The 21,412-nt window shown below is 47.3% G+C and overlaps 1 protein-coding gene and 1 pseudogene across 2 annotated transcripts in view; one reads left to right on the top strand and one right to left on the bottom strand.

Annotated features, from left to right (window-relative positions):
* Pafah2 (platelet activating factor acetylhydrolase 2) overlaps positions 1–19,668 on the bottom strand; it is a 33,956-nt gene extending 14,288 nt beyond the window's left edge. Inside the window, exons 1-8 of one of the 2 annotated variants that reach the window (XM_046468931.2) lie at positions 19,517–19,567; positions 13,438–13,472; positions 13,053–13,189; positions 10,710–10,863; positions 9,384–9,480; positions 3,158–3,226; positions 2,350–2,491; positions 1,169–1,282 (exon numbers count right to left, since the gene is read on the bottom strand). In XM_046468931.2, coding sequence (XP_046324887.1) covers positions 1,169–1,282; positions 2,350–2,491; positions 3,158–3,226; positions 9,384–9,480; positions 10,710–10,863; positions 13,053–13,142 — 666 coding nt within the window. In that variant the 5' untranslated portion in view covers positions 13,143–13,189; positions 13,438–13,472; positions 19,517–19,567. Of the gene's footprint in view, positions 1–1,168; positions 1,283–2,349; positions 2,492–3,157; positions 3,227–9,383; positions 9,481–10,709; positions 10,864–13,052; positions 13,190–13,437; positions 13,473–19,516 lie in introns of both variants that reach the window. The other variant, XM_046468930.2, reaches the window with a different exon arrangement.
* Positions 12,153–12,696, top strand: LOC124075308 (large ribosomal subunit protein uL22-like; annotated as a pseudogene).
* Positions 19,669–21,412: the final 1,744 nt, after the last annotated feature.

The raw sequence follows: 21,412 nt of genomic DNA, 5'->3' as shown, positions 1-21,412 counted from the left end.
AACAATGCTGACTTCCTAAGTTGGTGTAAGGAGCTCACCTAGGAAATAATGTAGGGGTGTGCTTACTCCTACAACGGAATATTGCATGGCCACTAAAAATCATGCCACCCCAAACCACTGACTATCGCAAAAAGATAGATTGTTTTGCTAAGTGTGTGTGGGGGCGGGGGAAGCCCACAGAACTACTTGTTTTAAATGATAACATTATTGTTTTAAAAATGATGTATGAGCTGGGTGTGGTGACACATGCCTGTAATCCCAGAGACTTGGGAGGCTGAGGCAGGAGGATGACAAGATTGAAGCCAGCCTCAACAACTTAGCAAGGTCCAAAGCAACTTAGCGAGGTCCTAAGCAACTTAGCGAGACCTGTCTCAAAACAAAAAAGGGCTGGGGATGTAGCTCAGTGGTTAAGTGTCCCTGGTTCAATTCCCTATATCAAAAATAAGTAAACAAAAATACGCATGTATGTATTAATGCATTTTAAAAATAACTGGAAGGACCAATGTCAAAATGTCCAAAAGAACTGTTCTTTTTTCTTCATGCTTTTATGTGGTTTCTTGGTTCCATGAATAAAGCCTGAGCTATTGAGGAAATCAGGTGGGGGCGGTGAATAGCGGGGTCTGAAGGTGCCTTCCTAGGCACTCCAGTCTATTGCAGGGATGGTTGCGTAACCTCCTGGAGGTTCCTGGGAGTCCCTCACAGGAAGGAGCCAGCCTGAAGTAGATCCTCCCTGAGGGAATGAACATGCCTCCTCTGTCCACACAGCCCTGGTGGGAACCTGCATCCTGCTGCTCAAGTCCCCACCCAGAAGCAGGCAGACAGAACACTCAGTGATTGGTCCAGAAGGGGCATGTGACCCACAAAGGGCCACAGCCAGGAAACTCAGTCTCCTTTCTTTTCAATTCTGGTGCAGTGAGTTGAGATACAGGACTGGACTGCCAGCAACCATCTTTCTTGGCAAAAGCAGGGACTATGGTAAGAAAGACACCCACATACAGACAGAAGTTCAACCAGAAGGGAGAGAAGAGCTTTGAGGACAGTGTGACCCTGGACTGGCCTAAAGTTGGCTAGATATGTGAGCCAGTAAGTTCTCTTTGGTTTAAGATAGTGAGTTTGGTTTGCTCCATGTAACCAAGGAAGTTCTGGGTCACACCAGCTGCTGCCATACCTTCAAGGTTATCAGATCCAACCCTCCAGGCAAGATGTTGAGGACAGTCCTCCCAGCAGTGACTTCCTGCATGATCCTCAATACCCGCACACATTCTCCTACGCGCTGATGCACCTGCAACAGAGAGACTAGTGGGAACTGGAAATTCCACAACCATCCAGCAAGAATCTCATCTACAGAGCCAACCAAGGAAGAATGCAAGGAAGGTTTGTTTGCCCCCTACACTCAGCAAGCACGAGGCCCTTGCAGCTCACATGAGCACCGCCCATCAGCACAAGACAATCAGTCCTGTCGTTCTGATTCTGCCTGCCCACAGGGTTGTTAGGAGGATCCGATGAGATGACGAGGACCGTCCCACCCCAAATCTAACTAGGCATTTCTGGTAGGAACTTTCATTTTGGCACTTCTCCGCAGGCTAGGACTCCCTCTCCCAGGATTTTTCAAACTCCAGCATGGCAAGGTGTAGGGGACTAGGGAACAGCCCCCAAACAGCTGAACATATGCAAGCTCAGAGCTGCAGAGGGCTGTGGTTCAAACCTCAGGAAGTAAGCCAGTGTGCAGATGAGCCCGACGGCAGAGAGCCAGAGACAGTGAATTCCTCTGAGAGCAAGAACTGATGGCGCCTGAAGCTGGTTCCAGTGGTCTCACTCTTCCTATAGTCTGCTTATATGAGCCAATCAGTTCCCTTTTTTGCTTAAGCAAACTTAAGCTGGGTTTCTGATACTGGCAATTTTAAGAGTCCTGATTAATACCCCATTTATTCCTACTAAGATGGGAGTAAAGATTTAGAAAGTAAAAGAATTGTTTATTGAGAGCAACAGTCTGGGTGAGTATCCCCCAAAGGTCTATGTATTCAAGATGGTCTCCAGAGGAGCACTTTGGGAGGGGGTGAAATCTTTAGGAGGTGGGGACTTGCAGGACCCCAGTCTCTTCCTCACTTTTGCTTCCTGGCTCACAAGGTGGGTGGGTCTGCTCTCCCCCCACATTGCCATCTAGCACCACTAAAGGCCCAAAACAGTGGGTCCACCTGATCTTTGACTGGAACCTTCAGAACCATGAGCTAAATAAACCTTTTCTCTTACAAGTTAATTTTCCCAGGTAGTTCACTATAGTGACGGAGAGCTGACCAACACAGTGAACGCAGGCTCAGTAACCCTCCTTCCCTGGTCGCACACGCCTACCTGGGGATTCCGAACATGGAATTCCTTCTCCCCTTCCTCAATTTGAAGGTAGGGGATCCATTCCTCCTCTAGTGACTCATTGGTGGGCTGATTCTCCTCTGGGACCTGCTTGCAGAAATAGGTAGCCGAAGCTGACTGGTCTCTGAAATACACCCGCCGTAGAGGAGAGGGCAGAAGACACCATGAACTCACTTCTCCCTTTGACCAGCTCCTCTCAGCCAAGTCACGTGGGCTCCCCTTTTGCTAGTAGGGAAGGGGTCTGAGGCATGCAAGGAAGAGTAGGAAAAAGACATATTTTTGGACAGACCAGGATTTGAACACCAGATCAGCTGTGTCACTTTTGGCAAGTTATTTAACATTTTAGAACTTTGGTTTTCTGCTCTTTAAAATGGGCATAACGCCTGCCTTATATGATTGTTGGGAGGATTAGAAATAATACACAGGGGATAATGCTACATTAGCTCAGTGATAGAACACTTGCCTAGCATGTGCAAGACCCTGGGTTTGATCCCCAGCACTGCAAAGATCAAAACAAAAATCTAAAAACTTTTTTTTTTTGTATTGGAGGTTGAACCCAAGGGCACTTAACCACCCCAACCCTTTTTATTTTTTTGAGACAGAATCACACTAAGTTGCTGAGGCTAGCCTTGAACTTGCAAACCTCCTGCCTCAGCCTCCTGAGTCACTGGGATTAGGTGTATGCTATCACATCTGGCTAAAAAAGAAAACACTGATAGGGGACTAGCCTATACCTTGCTCACTGCAGGCACCCATTCCAGGAAAGTTCACGGTGACTGTCATCCCTCACCTGTGCTCTGGCACAGCAACCACAAAGCCACGGGAGGCCAGCTCCATACAGAAGGCTGAATACAACGTCCTAGAGATAAAGAAAGGAATAAGGATAAGGGATCAAAAGAACGGCCCAGGGCTCACCCCACTCCACTGCACCCATTCCAGCCATGCTCTGCTAGTGACCACCCCAAAGGATTAAGCAGAGGAAGTGCCCCAGCGGGCAGCCCTCCTCCAGGTACTGTTCCCAAGCCCCACAGTTCTCATCCCACAAGGCTCTGCCTCCTCCTCCAGGCACTGTTTGCAAATCAACCCACAGGGCCTTGGACCCTCCGTGAGCCCAGCCCCACGTCCCAAATACATTTTGACTACTTCAATAGCATTTTTATTGTCATACACTGTATGTCCCCCAAATTAGCTGTTAAGCTCCTGGAAGACAGAAACTCTTTTTTTGGTACCAGGGATTGAACTCAGGGGTGCCTAACCACTGAAGCACATCCCCAGCCCTTCTGAATTTTGAGACAGGGTCTCACTGAATTGCTTATGGGCTTGCTAAATTGCTGAGGCTGGCTTTAACTCACAATCCTCTTGCCTCAGTCTCCTGAGTGGCTGGGATCATAGGCATGCACATTTCTTTTATATGCAATTTAAATACGACTTAAGATGCAGATTTTTCTGTCTTCCACCTGCCCAGGAGAAGGAAAAAAAGGAATACGGCAGATTCTGCCGACTGCCTACCCCAAACACCTATTTTCCCTTTCTCCTCAATAACAGAATGATTTTTGGCCAATGACCCTTTTATGCCATCAAAGTATTATATTTCCCAGCCTCCCTTATAGCTGTTAGTCTGTATAGTTAAAGTTCTAATGCAGCACAGTGCAACAGAAATTTAATGCTAAATCAATAAGTAATTTAAAATTTTCTCATAGACATATTTCCAGAAGTAAAAAGAAACATACTAACTTTAATTGCACATTTTATTTAATCTATAATAACCCATTATATTTTAATCATATCTTATTTAATTATATTAAATATTAATTGTTTAATCATATTTAATAATTTTATTATGTTTTATTAAATTATAACCTATTTAACCTATTATAATTATAATATATAATAAAAAATCTTTTAAGTTAATGAAACTTACTTTTTTTTTTTCATATTAAGTCTTTGAAATGGGCATACATTTCATACTTGCAGCTTACCTGATTGGCCCAGACACATTTCAAGAGTTCAATAGGCACACAGAGTTTGATGCTACCATAATTGGCAGAGCAGGACTAGTCAATGAGATGTAAACAAGTTGTGTTACATAGAACTTCCTATAAAATTTCCTTTATAAAGCTCCTTCCTCCTGCCTGGGATGCAGATTAATGGCTAGAACTAAAGCAGTCATCCTGGGTCATGAGAGGACTTTAGAAATGGAAGCCACAAGGGGCAGAGCAAGATTATAAAATAAGTCTGATTCTCCGATAACTTCAAGGAACTACAATATCACTCTGTCTACCGCTAGCTTTCTTCTCTCTCAGAAGAGAAAAAAAAAAAATTTATTTTGTGTTAGTCTCTATTATTTGGGGTTTTCTGTTACACACAACTTGCCCAAATCCTCACTGACACAGCAAGATCAGTTTCCTGGATCTCTGTTCACCTTCCCCCCTTCCCAGGGGAGGCAGGGAACTGCACCTCAGAGGCAGAGAGGTTTCTGGCGCCTTCCTAGTTTGAACTGTGTAGCGGCGGCAACGTTAGGCCAACCTGCCACTCACAGCCCGTCTGCTCAGTGTACAGAGTGTGTGTCCCTGGGCTGGGGGTGCAGCCGGGTGGTACGGTGTTTGCCTACTATGCATGCACTGCAAAAACAAAACAAAACAAAAAAAACAACAAAAAAACAAGCATGAGGGGCTGGGGATGTGGCTCAAGCGGTAGCGCGCTCGCCTGGCACGCGTGCGGCCCGGGTTCGATCCTCAGCACCACATACAAAGATGTTGTGCCCGCCAATAACTAAATAAATAAATAAATAAATATTAAAAAAAAAAAAAAAAAACAAGCATGCGTCCCTGCCTGCCCATGTCCCCGCCTGCCCACTTCAGAGGACTGTGTGGGGCCTGGTGACAGTGGCCTGCCTGTCCCACACCTCAGCGCACATGCTCCTCCCTGAGTGGGAAGCCACAGGTCTGTGGCCCACAGAAAGGACCTCAGAGCGAAATAACCAGCAATGGAGAGGAAACAATGTCCCTGGCCCTCCCTGCCCTGCCTTGGAATTTCACTCTGGTTAATGAAGAGTGTTTACAACTGGCTCCGCCTGGTCCCTGAGATGTGAAATCTGAATACAGATTCTTAGACCCCAAGGACCACCTTCCAAGTCAGGTGCTCACTACTCTCCCAGAGCAGGATGGTAGGCTCAGAAGGGAATGTTTCTTAGTTTCTTTTCCTGGCCCGACCACCGCTTCCCTGAGGGCAGAGACTCTCACTCACTACTCAATGCCCAACCTGGCACAAGCTCTGGCATGAGGCGCCTAGGCTCTCAGTTTACCTGCTTGCCTTGCCAGCCTCACCTCTGCATCTATGCTCCACTTCTGCCCAGGCTAAGTCTCTATACCAGCTCTTCTTGGGGATTCAATCCCTGATTTAGGAATAACCTTCCCCTCGTGCCACGGAGTTGGCACAGAGCAGGTGCCCCACAGGTGTCTGCTGAATGAATGAGAACCCAGAAAAATAGCCCTTGCAGTCACGGGATGAGTATTTCTTTAGAGACTATCGTTTTCTAGGCACTGGGAATGACACAGACAAGGTCTCTGCCTTCACGAGCCTGCAATCTAGAAATAGGGAAGACGGCCATTAAAGAATAATTAACTCAGGGCCTGAGGCTGGGGCTCAGCGGTAGAGTGCTCGCTTAGCACATGCGAGGCCCTGGGTTCGATCCTCAGCACCACATAAAAATAAATAAATAAATAAAATAAAGATATTGTGTCCAACTACAACTAAAAAATAAATATTTAAAGAAAAAGAATAATTAACATAAGTAAGTTCATCATAATTATGACAAGTACTGAGAAGTACACAGATAATGTGCGGGTCAGGAGGGGTGTCCTATGGAGCTGACCTCTAAACAAGGACCCTGAAGGTAACTGGGAATTAGCCAGGCAAAAGAAGGAGCAGGGAAAGAGGAAACGAAGAACAGAACAGCCAGAAGATTCTAGGCAGAGGGAAAGGCCTCAAAATACACCAGACGAGGGCCCCCAGGCAGTAAGTAAGTGTTTTTTAACTAAGTGAAAGGCCAATTTGTTTGGAGAGCTGGAATGGGTAAATAGCAAGACATGAGGTTGGAAACTGTCTTGGACCTGCATCCAGGTAAGACCATGTAAAGAACCGAATTAAGTTCAAAGAGCTTTTAAAAAATTCTAATTAGGGGCCAGGCATGGTGGCGCATGCCAGTAATCCCAGCAACTGGGGAGGCTGAGTTCAAAGCCAGTCTCAGCAGATTAACAAGGTACTTAGCAACTCAGTGAGACCCTGTCTCTAAATGAAATATAAAAATGGGCTGGGGATGTGGCTCAGTGATTAAGTGCCTTGGGTTCGATCCCTAGTACAAAAAAAAAAAAAAAGTTCTAATTAGGGGAGGGACATTCATTTACTCATTCAACAAATACTTATCGAGCATCTTCAACATACCAGGCACCATTCAAGGTGCTGAATAACAAGATAATTTCTGGTTTCAAAAGAGATCTCCCCAGCGGGATGAGGAGAGCCACGTCCGCAATCCATATCTCAGTTATTCCAGAGGCTGAGGCAGGATCCCAAGTTCAAATCAGTCTGGGCAACTGAGCAGGACACTGTCTTGATATAAAAAATATTAAAGGGCTGTGCTAAAACCATGCAATGGAGAAAGGATAGCATCTTCAACAAATGGTGCTGGGAGAACTGGAAATCCGTATGCAACAAAATGAAATTGAATCCCTTTCTCTCACCATGCACAAAAGTCAACTCAAAATGGATCAAGGAGCTAGGAATCAGACCAGAGACTCTACATCTAATAGAAGATAAAGTTGGCCCTAACCTTCATCACATGGGGGCAGGCCCCAAATTTCTTAATAAGACCCTATAGCACAAGAGTTAAAACCAAGAATCAACAAATGGGACGAATTCAAACTAAAAAGTTTTTTCTCAGCAAGAGAAATAATATGCGAGGTGAATAGGGAGCCTACATCCTGGGAACAAATTTTTACCCCTCAAACATCAGATAGAGTTCTAATCTCTAGAGTATACAAAGAACTCAAAAAGTTAAACAACAAAAAAGCAAATAACCCAATCAACAAATGGGCCAAGGACTTGAACAGAAACTTCTCAGAAGAGAATATATAACCAATCAACAAATACATGAAAAAATGCTCACCATCTCTAGCAATCAGAGAAATGCAAATTAAAACTACTCTAAGATACCATCTCACTCCAATAAGAATGGCAGCCATTATGAAGACAAACAACAACAAGTGCTGGCAAGGATGCGGGGGGAAGGTACACTCATACATTGCTGGTGGGACTGCAAATTGGTGCAGCCAATTTGGAAAGCAGTATGAGTATGGAGATTCCTTGGAAAGCTGGGAATGGAACCACCATTTGACCCAGCTATTCCCCTTCTCGGACTATACCCAAAAGACCTAAGAAGAGCATACTACAGGGACACAGCCACATCAATGTTTATAGCAGCACAATTCACAATAGCTAGAATGTGGAACCAACCTAGATGCCCTTCAATAGATGAATGGATTAAAAAATGTGGCATTTATACACAATAGAATATTACTCAGTACTAAAAAATAACAAAATCATGGCATTTGCAGGCAAATGGATGGCATTAGAGCAGATTATGCTAAGTAAAGTTAGCCAATACCTAAAAACAAATGCCGAATGTCTTCTCTGATATAAGGGGGGTGGCTCAAAATGGGATAGGGAGGAAGAGCATGAGAAGAAGACTACCACTAAATAGGGAAGAGAGGTGGGAGGGAAAAAGAGGGAGAGGGGAGTTGCACGGAAGATGGAAGGAGAACCTCATTGTTATACAGAATACATATATGATGTTGTAATGAGAAAAAGAAAAAAAAATGTGTGTCACATTAGATTGGATAGAGAGAAAGGACGGGAGAGGAGAGGAGGAGTAGGGGGGATAGGAAGAGCAGCAGAATAGAATAGACTACATGATTGATGTATGTACATTCCATGTATGTATTATATGTCAAAATACATTCTGCTGTCATGTATGACTAAAAAAAAATAAAATAAAAATTTTTTAAAAAGTATTAGAGTTAATATTGTTGTAATAACTCATGCCTCTGCAAAATATTAGAAATAAAGTTACCTGGGATGGTTGAGGGAAAAAAAAAAGGGCTGTGAATGTAGTTCAAGGGTAGAGAGACCCTGGGTTCCATCGCCAATAATGAAAAAACAAAACAAAAACACCTCCTTAGCTAGAGCGCGGCCAAGGGTCTGGCGATGAGGAAACCTGCGAGATGCGTGAGGCTCTGGGACAGTTGATGATGAGCACAGAAAACATCACAGGCTCAGCTGGTCCCACCGTGGGGCGGAAGCAGAACCCGCAGGAACGATGCTCAGTGGGTATCATGTCTGAGAGTCTGGTGGAAGAGGTCTTGGAGTCTGCCACCCCATGTCCCTCCACAGAGAGAAAAGAAAAGGAGAAGTGGCACCAGTGTGTACCCAGGAGGCACCCGTCCAACTAAGGCCTCAACGAGCCACCTGTTGGGAGTGGCATCCCCGTTTGGTAGGTGTGGAAATCTAGGCTCAGAGAGTTACCCAACTTTCCCAAGGTCACATGGGGCACAAGTGGCACGGCGGGGGTTTGAGCTAAGCTGTTAGCTGTGAGCACAGGGAGCAAGCCTGTCCCATTCCTTGACATGCCAGTGCCACACACAGGGCAGGCAGTCAACACAGGTTGAGTAAATGGCTGTCCAAATATAAAGTTCTAGCACTTCTGGGCGGGAACAGAGGGTGAAAGCACACCTTTATGCAGATGTGGAACACGGACCTGAAGGACGTGGAGGCTTCACAAAGCAGCCCTGGGAAGGGTCCTCCAGAGGAGGTGGACCCAAAGTTACAGCACAGAGCAGACGGAGCTAAGACGGCTAGCAGATGGACATGCCTGTCTTTCTGCCCTTTGAGAATAAGTTGAGACTCAGCAGCTGTCGCTGTCACTAGGCAAAGTCTCCCCAGACAGGGATATAAGTTCTTACCTGAAGGCTCCAAGGCCATGGGAAAATATGATCAAGGGGTATCCAGAGTCCTTCGTCTTAAAGGGGCCGTTCCAGCTAACAGGCAGGCGGCAAGATCCTAGCAGAGACACAGGCTATAGAATCCCTGGCTGCCCAGAGCTGTCACCAGGAGGGCAGCTCAGCAGAGGCAGGGGTTCTCTCCCTCTGAGGAACCTGCCAACCACCCCTGAGCATCCCAGGACAATCATCACCTAGCCTATGCTTTCCACTTTTCTTCCCCAGGGAGAGGGAATACAAAAAAATGGGAGTGGGCCTGTAATCCCAGTGGCTCAGGAGGCTGAGGCAGGAGGATTTTGAGTTCAAAGCCAGCCTCAGCAAAAGTGAGGCACTAAGCAACTCAGTGAGACCCTGACTCTAAATAAAATACAAAAATAGGGCTGAGGATGTGGCTCAGTGGACAAGTGCCCTTGAGTTCAATCCCTTGTACCCCGCAAAATGGGGAGATATATCAAAGGCCTGGGGTTGGGGGTGTAGTTAGATGGTGGAGCACCCACCTGAGCAAGAAAGACCCTGGGCTCAACTGCCAAGATGGCAAGAAAACAAAAAAATCGGGGCTGGGAATGTGGCTCAAGCGGTAGCGCGCTCGCCTGGCATGCGTGCGGCCCGGGTTGGATCCTCAGCACCACATACAAAGATGTTGTGTCTGCCGAAAACTAAAAAATAAATATTAAAAAAATTCGCTCTCTCTCTATCTTTAAAAAAAAAAAAATCTCTCTCTCTCTCTCTCTTTAAAAAAAAAAATAAACAAAAAAATCATCCATGGGGACAATGCTGAGCAAGTCTTGGCAACCTTGAGATGCCAAGGAGTGGACAGAGGACCTGGGACAATCCTTGGGGGGAAGTGGATGATTTCGTGTGGCCCTGCCCAGAAGATGGGAGCCTGGAGGGAGAACTGCAGGAGACCCTGCTCCCCGAGAGCGAAGCTTGGCCAACCTGCAGGATGGCTGGCAGTGAGCACCTGCTGGACAAACAGCCAGACCCGCCACCTAGGCAGGCATCCCGCATCCCAAGCACTGCACTAGAGGCTTTGACCTGACCCCACACCTCCCACACTGTGACCCCACAAAGGCAGGTATTCAGACAGATCAGGGAACATGCCCAAGCCCCACGACTAGTAAATCAGAGAGCCTGGATTCAAAGCCCAGGAGAGCGCTACTCAATGGCCAAGCTCTGCACACCCACCCACTGCAAAAGGGCTGGACTCTGCAAGCTTAAAGGTATTTTGTCTACCTGGGAACAGCCTAGGGACATAACCAAGCAGCTGGGAAAGCATGAGGCCAGCCTTACCCATAGCCAGGTTGAACAGCAACCCCACCCAGCGCTTATTCAACCGCAGGTAATCGGCCAGGCCAGTGCAGTACTCAGGGCGGGGGATCCACAGGGGCTGCTCCACAGTTTCCTCCGACTCCTGGCAGGGGTAGAAGAGTCGAAAGAAGCTCCCCTGCAGGAAAGAAGAGAGCGGCTGCTCAGAGCAAGAAGCCCAGGCACCTCTGGATCTCCCGTTAGGGCACCAGGCAGGCAGGGCATCGACACAGGGAACCTTAAGCTTCAATGACACACCCGAATTTTACATTTAGAAAAAAAGGAATTTAGCATACATGAAAAATGTTATTTCAAATAGCTCATGGTATTTTTGAATGACATTGGGGGGGGGTGCCAAAATACTTAGTGCTTAGGACATCAAAAGATTTAAATCTGGGGCTGGGATTGTGGCTCAGCGGTAGAGTGCTCGCCTAGCACGGGCGGGACCCAGTTCAATCCTCAGCACCACATAAAAATAAAGGCATTGTGTTGTGTCCATCTACACCTAAAAAATAATTAAATAAAATTTAAAAAAGATTTAAATTTGGTCCTGAGCCCAGGCCTGGAGGAGCCATGGGAGTGGAGATTTGCCCTTGTGCTGAATGAGGCACTAATCATGGGTCACACAGACCCATGATTAGTTAGTCCTCTAGGCTAACTCTCAGGACGAACTCATCTTACACAGGAGAAGGTGAGGGATTACTAAAAGTGGGTGCCTCTCACGAGGAAACCAGGAGCCAGCAGAGAAAAACCTAGAAACTGGCCACGTTTGGTGATACCTGCCTATAATCCCAGCGACTTGAGAGGCTGAGGCAGGAGGATCTCGAGTTCAAACCAATTCAATGAGGCCCTCAGTAACTCAGTGAAGCCCTAAGCAACTCACTGAGACTCTGCCTCAAAATAAAAAGTAAAAAGGGCTGGGGATGTGTCTCAGGGGTAAATCACCCCTGGGCTCAATCCCTGATGCCAAAAAACAAACCAACAAATCTAGAAACTGGTAGAAGGAAAGTCCAGAAGGAGCAGATGGAGGCAGGAGAGATAGGGCCACCAAGTTCGCACCCAGGTTGGGGAGTCAAGGGCAATGGCATGTGCTCACTCTTCTTCCTCTCACCAACTCCCATAAGGATGAAATGGAAAACCTTTTGGGGTGGGTCAGGCATCTGCCCTCAAGACAGGTGGGAGGAGCTGGGAGCTGCCCCCTGAGCTAGAGCCCCGCCCCCCTTTCCTCCTGGCTGAGGAAAGAACACTTCATCTAGGTCAAATGGGAAGTGTCTGGTACTTGATAAGAGGAAGACAGCCCTGGGGGCTGATAACCAAATCCAGACCAGCGCTAGCTCAGCTTCCCCACCTGGAACTGTGCACTCTCACCCGTGACCATGAAGACCAAGCACAGCTCCTCCTCTCAGTGGCCTGAGATGATCTGTGAAAATGGTTCCCTACTCTCTTGACCCTGAAAACCCCACAAAATCAAGAGGTTCAGATCTTCATGTTCACTTTAATAAGATTCATGAAACCACATAGGCCATCAAGGGTATGCATATCCGAAAAGCCACCAAGCCCGTGCAAGGCGTCACTTTAAAGAAGCGATGTGCACCATTCCGGAGTTACAATGGTGGAATTGGGAGGTGTGTCCAGGCCAAACAGGGCTGGACACAGGGTCGGTGGCCCAAAAAGAATGCTGAATTTTTGTTGCACCTGCTAAAAAATGCAGAGAGTGACACTGAACTCAAGGGTTTAGATGTAGATTCTCAGGTCTTTGAACATATCCATGGAACAGAGCACCTAAGGTGCACCGCTGTCCTTACAGACGTCTGGATTAACCCACACCTGAGCTCCCTGCCCCATCTAGAGGATCCTCACTGAAAAGGAACAAACTGTTTCTAAACCAGAAGAGAAGGTTGCACAGAAAGTAAAGGCATCCCAGAAAAAAATGAAGAAGCAAAAACTATGGCACAGGAATAAACTCAGATAAAATAAATGCAAATAAAAGATAAAAAAAGGGGCTGGGGGGCTGGGGATGTGGCTCAAGCGGTAGCGCGCTCGCCTGGCATGCGTGCGGCCCGGGTTCGATCCTCAGCACCACATACAAACAAAGATTATTAAATAAATAAATAAAAATTTTTTAAAAAAGGGGGATGGGGTTGTGGCTCAGTGGTAGAGCGCTCACCTAGCATGCGCAAGGCACTGGGTTCGATCCTCAGCACCACTTAAATGTAAAATAAAGATATGTGTCCACCTAAAACTAAAAAATAAATATTAAAAAAAAAAAAAGACCCAGCACAGACCGAAGCAGGGGAGACGTGTAGGGGAGGAGCTGCAGACACCTACCTGGAGACTCTGACCCTCCATCACATCCCCACAGCCTACAAGGTGGGGTCCTGAGACAGGTGGGAAGCACACCGACTGGCTGGTCCCCATCTCAACGGCAACTGATCCTATGACTGGGGCGGTGCTGAACTTGACGGCTGGAGGGTGGAACACAGAACAGCCTCTTGCTGGTTTCCTCTTGGCTTTTTGCTGCTCATGAGTCATGTGCCACTGCCGCTCCGTCCCCTCACCCCTCACCTCCCCATCCTCCCTGCCAGTCACTCATTAAATCATTTGCTAAGGTAGAGGGGCTGCATTTCTTTCTGGGGAGGTGAGGAGATGGTGGTGAAGAGGAGAAAGTACTTCCATCTTCAAACCTGCCAAGAGCTGGGGATGCAGCACTTGCCTGGCGTGCACAGGCCCTGGGTTCCAACCCCAGCACTGCGAAAAGAAAGAAAGAAAGTGGGAACTGAAGACTTCCAGTAAGTGTTTATGCAGCACCTACTGTATGCAAGTGCAGGGGTAACTGTGGCAGAGACCGAGACACAGACCTGCCCTCCACAGGCTACTGGTGTAGCAGTTCCCTATGGGCACTGAGCTAAGCTCCTCACATCCATGAGCTCCTTTCATTCTCTCAACAACTCTTGGAGGTGGGCAGTATTGAGATCCACTTTATGGATGAGAAAACTGAGGCTTGAGAGGTTGAATAACTTTCCCAAGTTACCTCGCTCAGGAGCACACACAGGTCTGCCGGGGCCAGGCACAGAGCTCTTAGCCACGACTGACCCTGCTCATGGGGGACACTCAGACACACACAACACCGCTGACCTAAAATATTAATGCTAGTTTGGTTTGATGGTTGAGGGGAGTAAAGTTCTTTGTTGTTTTGCACTAGTGTGAAATGTAGATGTCACAGGTCACCTGGCCTTGAACTGCTGTAGGTACTTTGCCAATGAAGCTATCATGGTGGATAGCGTTAGGCAGAACCTGACACAGCAACGCCATTTTGAAATATATCTTAGAATAAGAGTCACCTTGTGGTCACTCTGACTCAGCCTGACCTTAAGCCCCAGACAAGGCTTCATTGTCGTACAAATTAAGGACATGGTTATCTGGGACAGGAACCCTGAAAACACCTGCTTCGACATGGAATGGTGAGCACCTCACAGAATAGAGGTGACGTCCTTTGGGTCAATCTCCTAGCAATGGCGCAACTGCAAAAATTCTCCCACTCACTCATGCCCCTGTGTCTGGCCCAGGCTGAGTAGAAGACAGGTGTCAGTCTCCACCGGGCCCCTTCCGCAGGTTTGTCATGAATAAACCTGCATCACTGTTGCACCACCTCGCCCCTCTATGTCCTCCATTCACAGATGGCAGAGCTGAGAAAACCACAGGGAAATGAGTCCCAAGATTAGACTATAACTGAAACCTGACCCATTCCTGGACTTTCTGATCACCCGGGTCAATACATTCCCAACAGCGCACACCAGGCCTTGAGTTTGGTCCCCACCACTGCAAAATAAACAACAACAACTAATAAACCAACAGAATTTAGATTCCTATTGCTTGCAATCAAGAGCAGCTAAAAGAATTCCCCGTTATTAATTACTGTATTACTCTGCTTCCTGCAAGATGCTCTCAGAGGGTTCAGAGAGTTCAAGTCCAAGCATGCCTGGGCAAGAAAAGTCCTCCAGAAATTGCTCCTGCCAATCCTCCCCTGATCATCTCCCCATCCCTGGCCTGGTACATACATGGCACTTTACTGAAGAAGCCAAGATCCTAAGAGATTAAGTGAGCTGCTCATGTCACAAGCAGAATTATTATTAAACACACATCTCCTGCTCTCCAACTTCCAACTGCCAATGGACACCCCCAAATAATCCTAATATCATTCTATTTAACGTTAGTAGGTAAGAGACAATTTTCTTTTCTTTTTTTACAGAGCTAGAGTTGGAACTTGGGGCCTTACACAGGCTAAGCAAGCACTCTATCACTAAGATAGCTATGCTCTCAGTCTCATTTATTTGTACCACAGACTTAACTCCATTTTGCTTCTCTGAAGCAAATCTTAAAAGAATCCCACTCTGGCAGGCTGAGATGGGAGGACCACTTGATTCCACAAGTTCAAGGTGAGCCTGGGCAACACTGGAAGACACCATCTTAAAAAATATTGAAAATCAACCCAATTCTCTTCAAAAGGATGCTAAGCTCCTGATGTAATCAGTGGTTGACCAGAGCTTCTTAGCCTCAGGCCCTGACTTTTGCCTTTGTTGCTGATGGACACACAGCACGATTGGGTCACGAGAAGCATGCCACCCACATGACAGTGAAGCAACTGCCAAGTTCTGTCATAAGAGACAGATAACAGGGGTTCTGAGGGGACAGAGTGCTTCCTGAGCTTGGGAGCAGGGGGAAACGGGAAAGGCTGATGTTCAAGTAGGAAAACAGTGGGCAAAGGCAGTGTGCTAAGAATGAGAAACGGGGAGCGGCTAATGATGGACAGAAGGGGAGAGGAGCAAGCTGAAGGGCAGCTAAACTAAGGAGTGCCACTCTGCTCTGAAATGAGGTGGCAGATGTCCAAGGGCTGCTGCGCAAGAAACCACATCTGAAAGACCTGCTTTTGGGGTGCAGCTCCATTGCGGCCTAGCTTGCTTCCCCTGGACAAGTCATCTGACCTCTCATAAGCCTCATTTCTCATCCTCATAGGGACACTAGGAGATAAAGTGAAATAATGCACTGAAAACACCTGGCATACTCCTGGTTCTTAGCAAGATTCCAGAAAATATCTGTTGATTGAAAAAACAACAGGTTTTGGAAAAGGCTGGGAGGCTAACTCAGCGGTAGAGCCCTTGGCTAGCACTTGTGGGGCCCTGGTTCATCCCCAGCACTGCCCAAGAAAAAATTCTTTATTGCAGGGAGGCTAAAGCAGGAGGATCACAAATTCCAGGCCAGATTCAGCAACATAGCAAGACAGTGTGTCAAAGTAAAAAAATAAAAAGTGCTGGGGATGTAGCTCTGTCGTAGAGTCCCCTAGATTCAATGCCCAGTACCACCCTCCTCCCCAAATGGACTTGGCAACTGTATAGGTTTGGAGAATCAAGGGAGAAGGGAGAGCCAAAGACAGTCAGATGTCAGGGTTCATTGACAATAGCTTCTTATGGGAAGAGATTTTTCGTCTCATCCTACACAGGGAGCAGCGTGTGGGACAGGCGGCAAGATAAGTGGATTTGGAAACAGCGGCCCAGAGGGGAGAAGGTGTTTCTGATATCCCTGGCAAACTTCTGAGAAGGTCATCAATTAAATTCTGATTGGAAATAAAGAAAAAAGAAAAAAAGATCATTGGCCAGAAGTGAGGCTTTCATGAAGAGATGAATCTGTATTCCCTACGCTCACACTGACTGGTGCTCAGATAGAATGAGATGGAAAACCCCAACCTGACCAATTTTACTGAAGACAATCCACCCAGAGCATCCAGAGTCCTTTCTAAAAACACTGTGGAATTTTCCAAGGAAATCGGTGCAGGTGTCTCTGCTTCTTTTGCTCCTCTTGCCTGAACAGTTCATGGTAGGCTTTTTCCTGTCCAGGAGCCTCTCCATCCATCCAGGCCCAGTGAGGTCACCATGTCCTCTGGGGATATTTCCCAAGTCTTTCCAATGTTTCCTCCTCTCAATTTCTGAGCACAGTCCCCATCTCTTATCTAGAATCCAATCACAGGGCTGCTTTAGGCAGCTCTTCTAGCAGCTTTCAACAGTGACCTGCCTCCAACAGTGGTCCATGTGGAATGTAGCTCAGGTATTCCTTGGCCTAGATCCCATTCACACAGGCAACTTCAAAAATGTATATTCTAGCCAGGCATGCTACACCTGTAATCCCAGCGATTTGGGAGGCTGAGGCAGGAGGACTGCAAGTTTAAGGCTAGGCTCAGGAATTTAGTGACTGTCTCAAAATAAAAATAAATAAATAAAAAGGGCTCAGGATATGGTTCACTGGTTAAATGCCCCTGGATTCAATCCCTGGGTCCCTCCCCAAACCCTGGGCAAAAAAAGTATATTCTAGGGCCTCCATTCTCAGAGGTCAATATGGTTTTTTTTTGAGGTGCTAGGAATAAAACCACAGCCCCCATGCTTGGCATGCACTCTGCCACTAAGCTATACCCTAGCCCCCAATTAGTTTGGGTTTTTTTTGGGGGGGGGGGGGGAGAAGGGTCTCATTGAGTTGCTTAGGGCCTTGACCTTATGATCCTCCTGTCTCAGCCTCTTGAGTCACTGGGATTACAGACATTCATTACCATGCCTGGCCCCCAATTAGTTTTTAAAAGCTTCCTGGTATTTCTAATCACCTGGTCTAGATAGTGAGAGGTCTTTTTTCTGTTCAGACCTGTGTGCATGCAATGAACACTGACAGTACCCTGTATTCTTGTCTCCTGATTTTTATGACTAAGTTTTTACCGGGTATAATCGCCAATGGCCACCCCAAAAGTAAGTTCCTACCAGTCACTAGGCTTAATGTAGTGCCCTTTTCACAGTTGGTCTCAATAATTAATTTATTCAATGAATGTTCTTTAAATTTTCCCACAGTTAAAACTTTTAGATATATTCCAGGGATAAAGACTGTGTTTTGGACTAGGGTTGTAGCTCAGTGGTATAGCACTCACCTAGCACAGGCGACGCCCTGAGTTCGATCCTCAGCACCACATAAAAATAAATAAATAAAATAAAGGTATCGTGTCCAACTATAACTAAAAAATTAAAAGAAAATTTAAAAAGACTGTTTTATACTTCTTTGTAGGCCAAACCATTTATCCATGTTTTTTTTTAAATCCCTTTATTTATTTTTATTTTTCTGTGGTGCTGAGGTTGAACCCAGCACCTCACATATGCTAGGTAAGTGCCCTGTCGCTGAGCCACAACCCCAGACCCCTCAATTCTTTTTAAATTTTTTTATCTAAAAATAAAACTATATGGCATAGTAGGAAAAGAAAGGCTCTGGTAACTGAATTCCTCTGGTTCTTATCTATGAGGGTTTTTTTTTTTTTTTTTGGTACCAGGGATTAACTCAGCGGTGCTTAACTACTGAGACACATCTCCAGCTCTTTTTTATATTTTATTTAGAGACAGGGCCTACTAAATTGCTGAGAATGGCTTTGAACTCGTAATCCTCCTGCCCCAGCCTCCTGAGCCCTTGAGATTACAAGCGTGCGCCACCATGCCTGGCAGCTGTGAGATCTTGGGCAAGTTCCTTAAACTCTAAACCTCTAAGAATTAACCACATGATAGAAATAACACTACTCATGAGCCTGTTGAAGAGGATTAAGTAATATATGTGAAGCCCCTGACATTCAGACAGCAGTAGAGCCACGGAAGGTAGCTATACCTACAGTTATTTTAACTAACTACATGGCCTCTCTGAGCCTAAGTTGTTTTATATGTAAAATGGGGACATTTCATAAGTGAAATTTAAATGAGTAAACTGATATTGCCTAGGGCCTGGTATATTTTAAGTACTCACAAAATGTCAGGAACTAACTCGTTAACAACGGTAAGTCTCTCTTTCAACATACCCAGCCAAGGTCTCTTTCATTTTTCCTGGATTATACCCTTCAGTAAAGTGGATTTCTCAGGTCTCAGTCACCCTGCCAAAGCCAGAGTTACTACTCAGGCCCCAGAGAGCTCAAAGGGCATCGACAGGGCTTACGCTGCAGCTGTCCTCCTGCTGGGGCCCTGCTTCTAGGGAGTAGGGACGGCCTCTCTGCCAGCTGGGTGAACCTTTCATCACTGGCTATTTCAGGACAGAATCCAAGATAAGCGCCTCTCTAGCAGCCTTCCTTTCAGACAAGGGCCCCTGGGATACTAAAAGTTCACTGTGTGACCTTCGGTCTCTGGAGGAAGTGAGGAAATCTCACCCTGCTTTTAAATGGAGACATCGGGTTCAAAAGGACGCGCTTGAGCAACAAGCTTGCTGGGTCCAGAAAAGCAGCCTCGATGAGGTCGCGATAAATGTCGTTTGCGGAGACCTGACGGTTTACAGATCCACTTACACCCCGGCCAGCTCTACAACCCAACCTCGCCCTAAGGCTGACGGCCACCTCCAGTTTAGAGAGGAAGAAAGCGGGTCCCAGGGAGGTCACAGAGGGAGAGGCTGGGCTGGATGAGAACCACACTGGCCGACTTAAAGCTCACGGCAAAGCGAAAAAGAAATAGGGACCCACCCACCTGCCTGAAAACCACGGGGCGAAGCGCACAGAGCGCGAGGCTGCGCCGAGAGAAACAATTTCGGGGCGCGCGAGTTTGACAGTGCAAGGATTTAGCGTGTGGGTGGGGAACCAGAGGTGTCTGAATAGGGAACGGGGGGGGGGGGGCACGAAGACTAAAGGTCAAGGTGCGGTTCCCGGCATCGAGAGGCAAGGGAGCCCCAAACCGGGCTGGCGTACGAAAAAGTCTGCAGCCAGCTCAGTTCACCACGAGAACTTTCTCCAACCAACTTACCCAGTCAAGGTGATCCCTCAGAAGCAACTTCAGACGTTTCACTCGACGGAAAAGAGAAACCGCCCAGGGTCCTATGGCCCCTTGGTAATTGTAGTTTCCAGGACTCGACGTGGACGCTTTTAAGAGCGTTTCCCGCCTCTCTGTGCTGAACTACAATTCCCGGTGGGCACCGCGCCATCTCGAGCATCGCAACCGTTAAGACTACAATTCCCAGAGCCCGACGTGCCCGCGGATGGGCGAAACCGCCCAAGGCCCAGGGTGCGGTGCGATTCCTCCCCCTGGCGGTCTGAGCAGAAACCGCGGCGAGGTGGTCTCGAGCGGAGGGTTACTGTTTATAGTCCCAGTGAGTAACCCTCCGCCTGAAGGTCTCTCAAATAGTTCGCGGGCGTGCCTGGAAACAGCCCTGGCTTCGCTTTACTCCCAGGGAGGTGGGGAGGAGGTTCTTTGTTTCCATAAATTTTGCTTCCTGGAGATGAGACTGATCATTCCAATTAAGGGCACATTCCCTACAAGCCTACACCTGTTGACACCTTTAATTTCCATTGTCCTTCGCAAGAGACTCCCTAGAGACCCGACCAGGGAGGAACCTGCGAGATTAGCGGGTCCAACCCCTCAGTGCATCCCCGTTTTACTGCCCTATGCTGATTCCTAGGGACACGCTGGCGAATGAGATGCGGTCTCTAGCCTCAACGGAACCCATCTAGCAGAGGATTCAGACAAAGGAATAATGACAACACAGCGACACGCACTCTAATAATGGGAGAAACAGCGAGTGTGGGGGACTGATGTGGGGCACCTGCCCAGGCTTGGGGGAAAGCTGTGTCCCCAAGGCTCCCTAGAGGAAGGGATGGGAAAATTGAGACCTAATGCCAAGAACTTAGCTGGGAGTACCAGGAGCGCGAAGAGTGCCTAGGACAGTTTGCGTGGAAAGTTCATTGCTGGCCAGAGCACAGAGTGTGAGGGACTAAACGGGGGAGGTGCATGGGAGAGGTAGGCAGGGCCCCACCGGCAAACTTCCATAAGAAACTCGGATCATTCGTGCCGCTCAGAAACTCAACAGCTCTCCACGACCTATGAATGAGGTCCCAACTTCTTAGCTTGGCCTTCAAGGTCCTTCCTAACCGCACCCTGTTGGCATTGCTCTTTGCTACTCCCAGACAGAAGCCTCTCCCAGCTTCAACTGCCCTGTCCGCGACTACTGTCTCCCCTCCAAATTCTCGGGATGCACAGGCTGTCCCCCTCCATCAGGTACCCTGGTACCACCAAGTACTCTGCCCTGCCTGGTAGACCCTCTAATCCTGTTCTGCCTTTGAAGTTCCTCCAAGTTCCCCCTCTCCATGAAGCTTCCCTGTCCCAGAGTATCTCTGCTGGGACATTTGCATGCACCTTTTGTTTGGAGGCTTTATCCTCACTACCTGCGACATCTATCAGGTTGGAGGTCTTAACTCTCCAATGGATTGTGAGCTCCTTGAGATCAGGAGTCCTCTATATGCTCTATCCACGTCCCCACAAAATTCACCAGTGTCTAGTTTCCGCTCTAGGTTTCTTTAGGCTTCTCTCTCCTGGAACACTCTCACCACCACCATCTTTCTGGGAGTCAAGATAAAGTCATCAGGAGGGCGATGACATACTGCACTATGGTGACTAAGCCCGGATTTGATTAAAGCTGTAGTTGGTGGCACAGGCCACAATACATAAAAAGCTTAGTGTGAATCAGAACAGTTAGCCTTTGGCTAACTGATAGGGGCTGTGTAGCTGGCCTAGAACACTCATGACAAATCAGAGTCCCTTGTCATGAGCGGGACAGCTGGAGGTCGTTTCTTTCGATCTTCTATTCCTGGAGGCTGGGGCAGGAGGATCACAAATTCCAAGCCAGGCTCAGCAATTTAGCAATCT

Source organism: Marmota monax, unplaced genomic scaffold, assembly GCF_021218885.2.
Source record: "Marmota monax isolate L192 unplaced genomic scaffold, Marmota_monax_Labrador192_F-V1.1 WCK01_AAM20220418_F8-fsc00008, whole genome shotgun sequence".
In the NCBI taxonomy this organism is placed as follows: domain Eukaryota; kingdom Metazoa; phylum Chordata; class Mammalia; order Rodentia; family Sciuridae; genus Marmota; species Marmota monax.
This window is presented reverse-complemented; position numbering and strand designations above follow the sequence as displayed.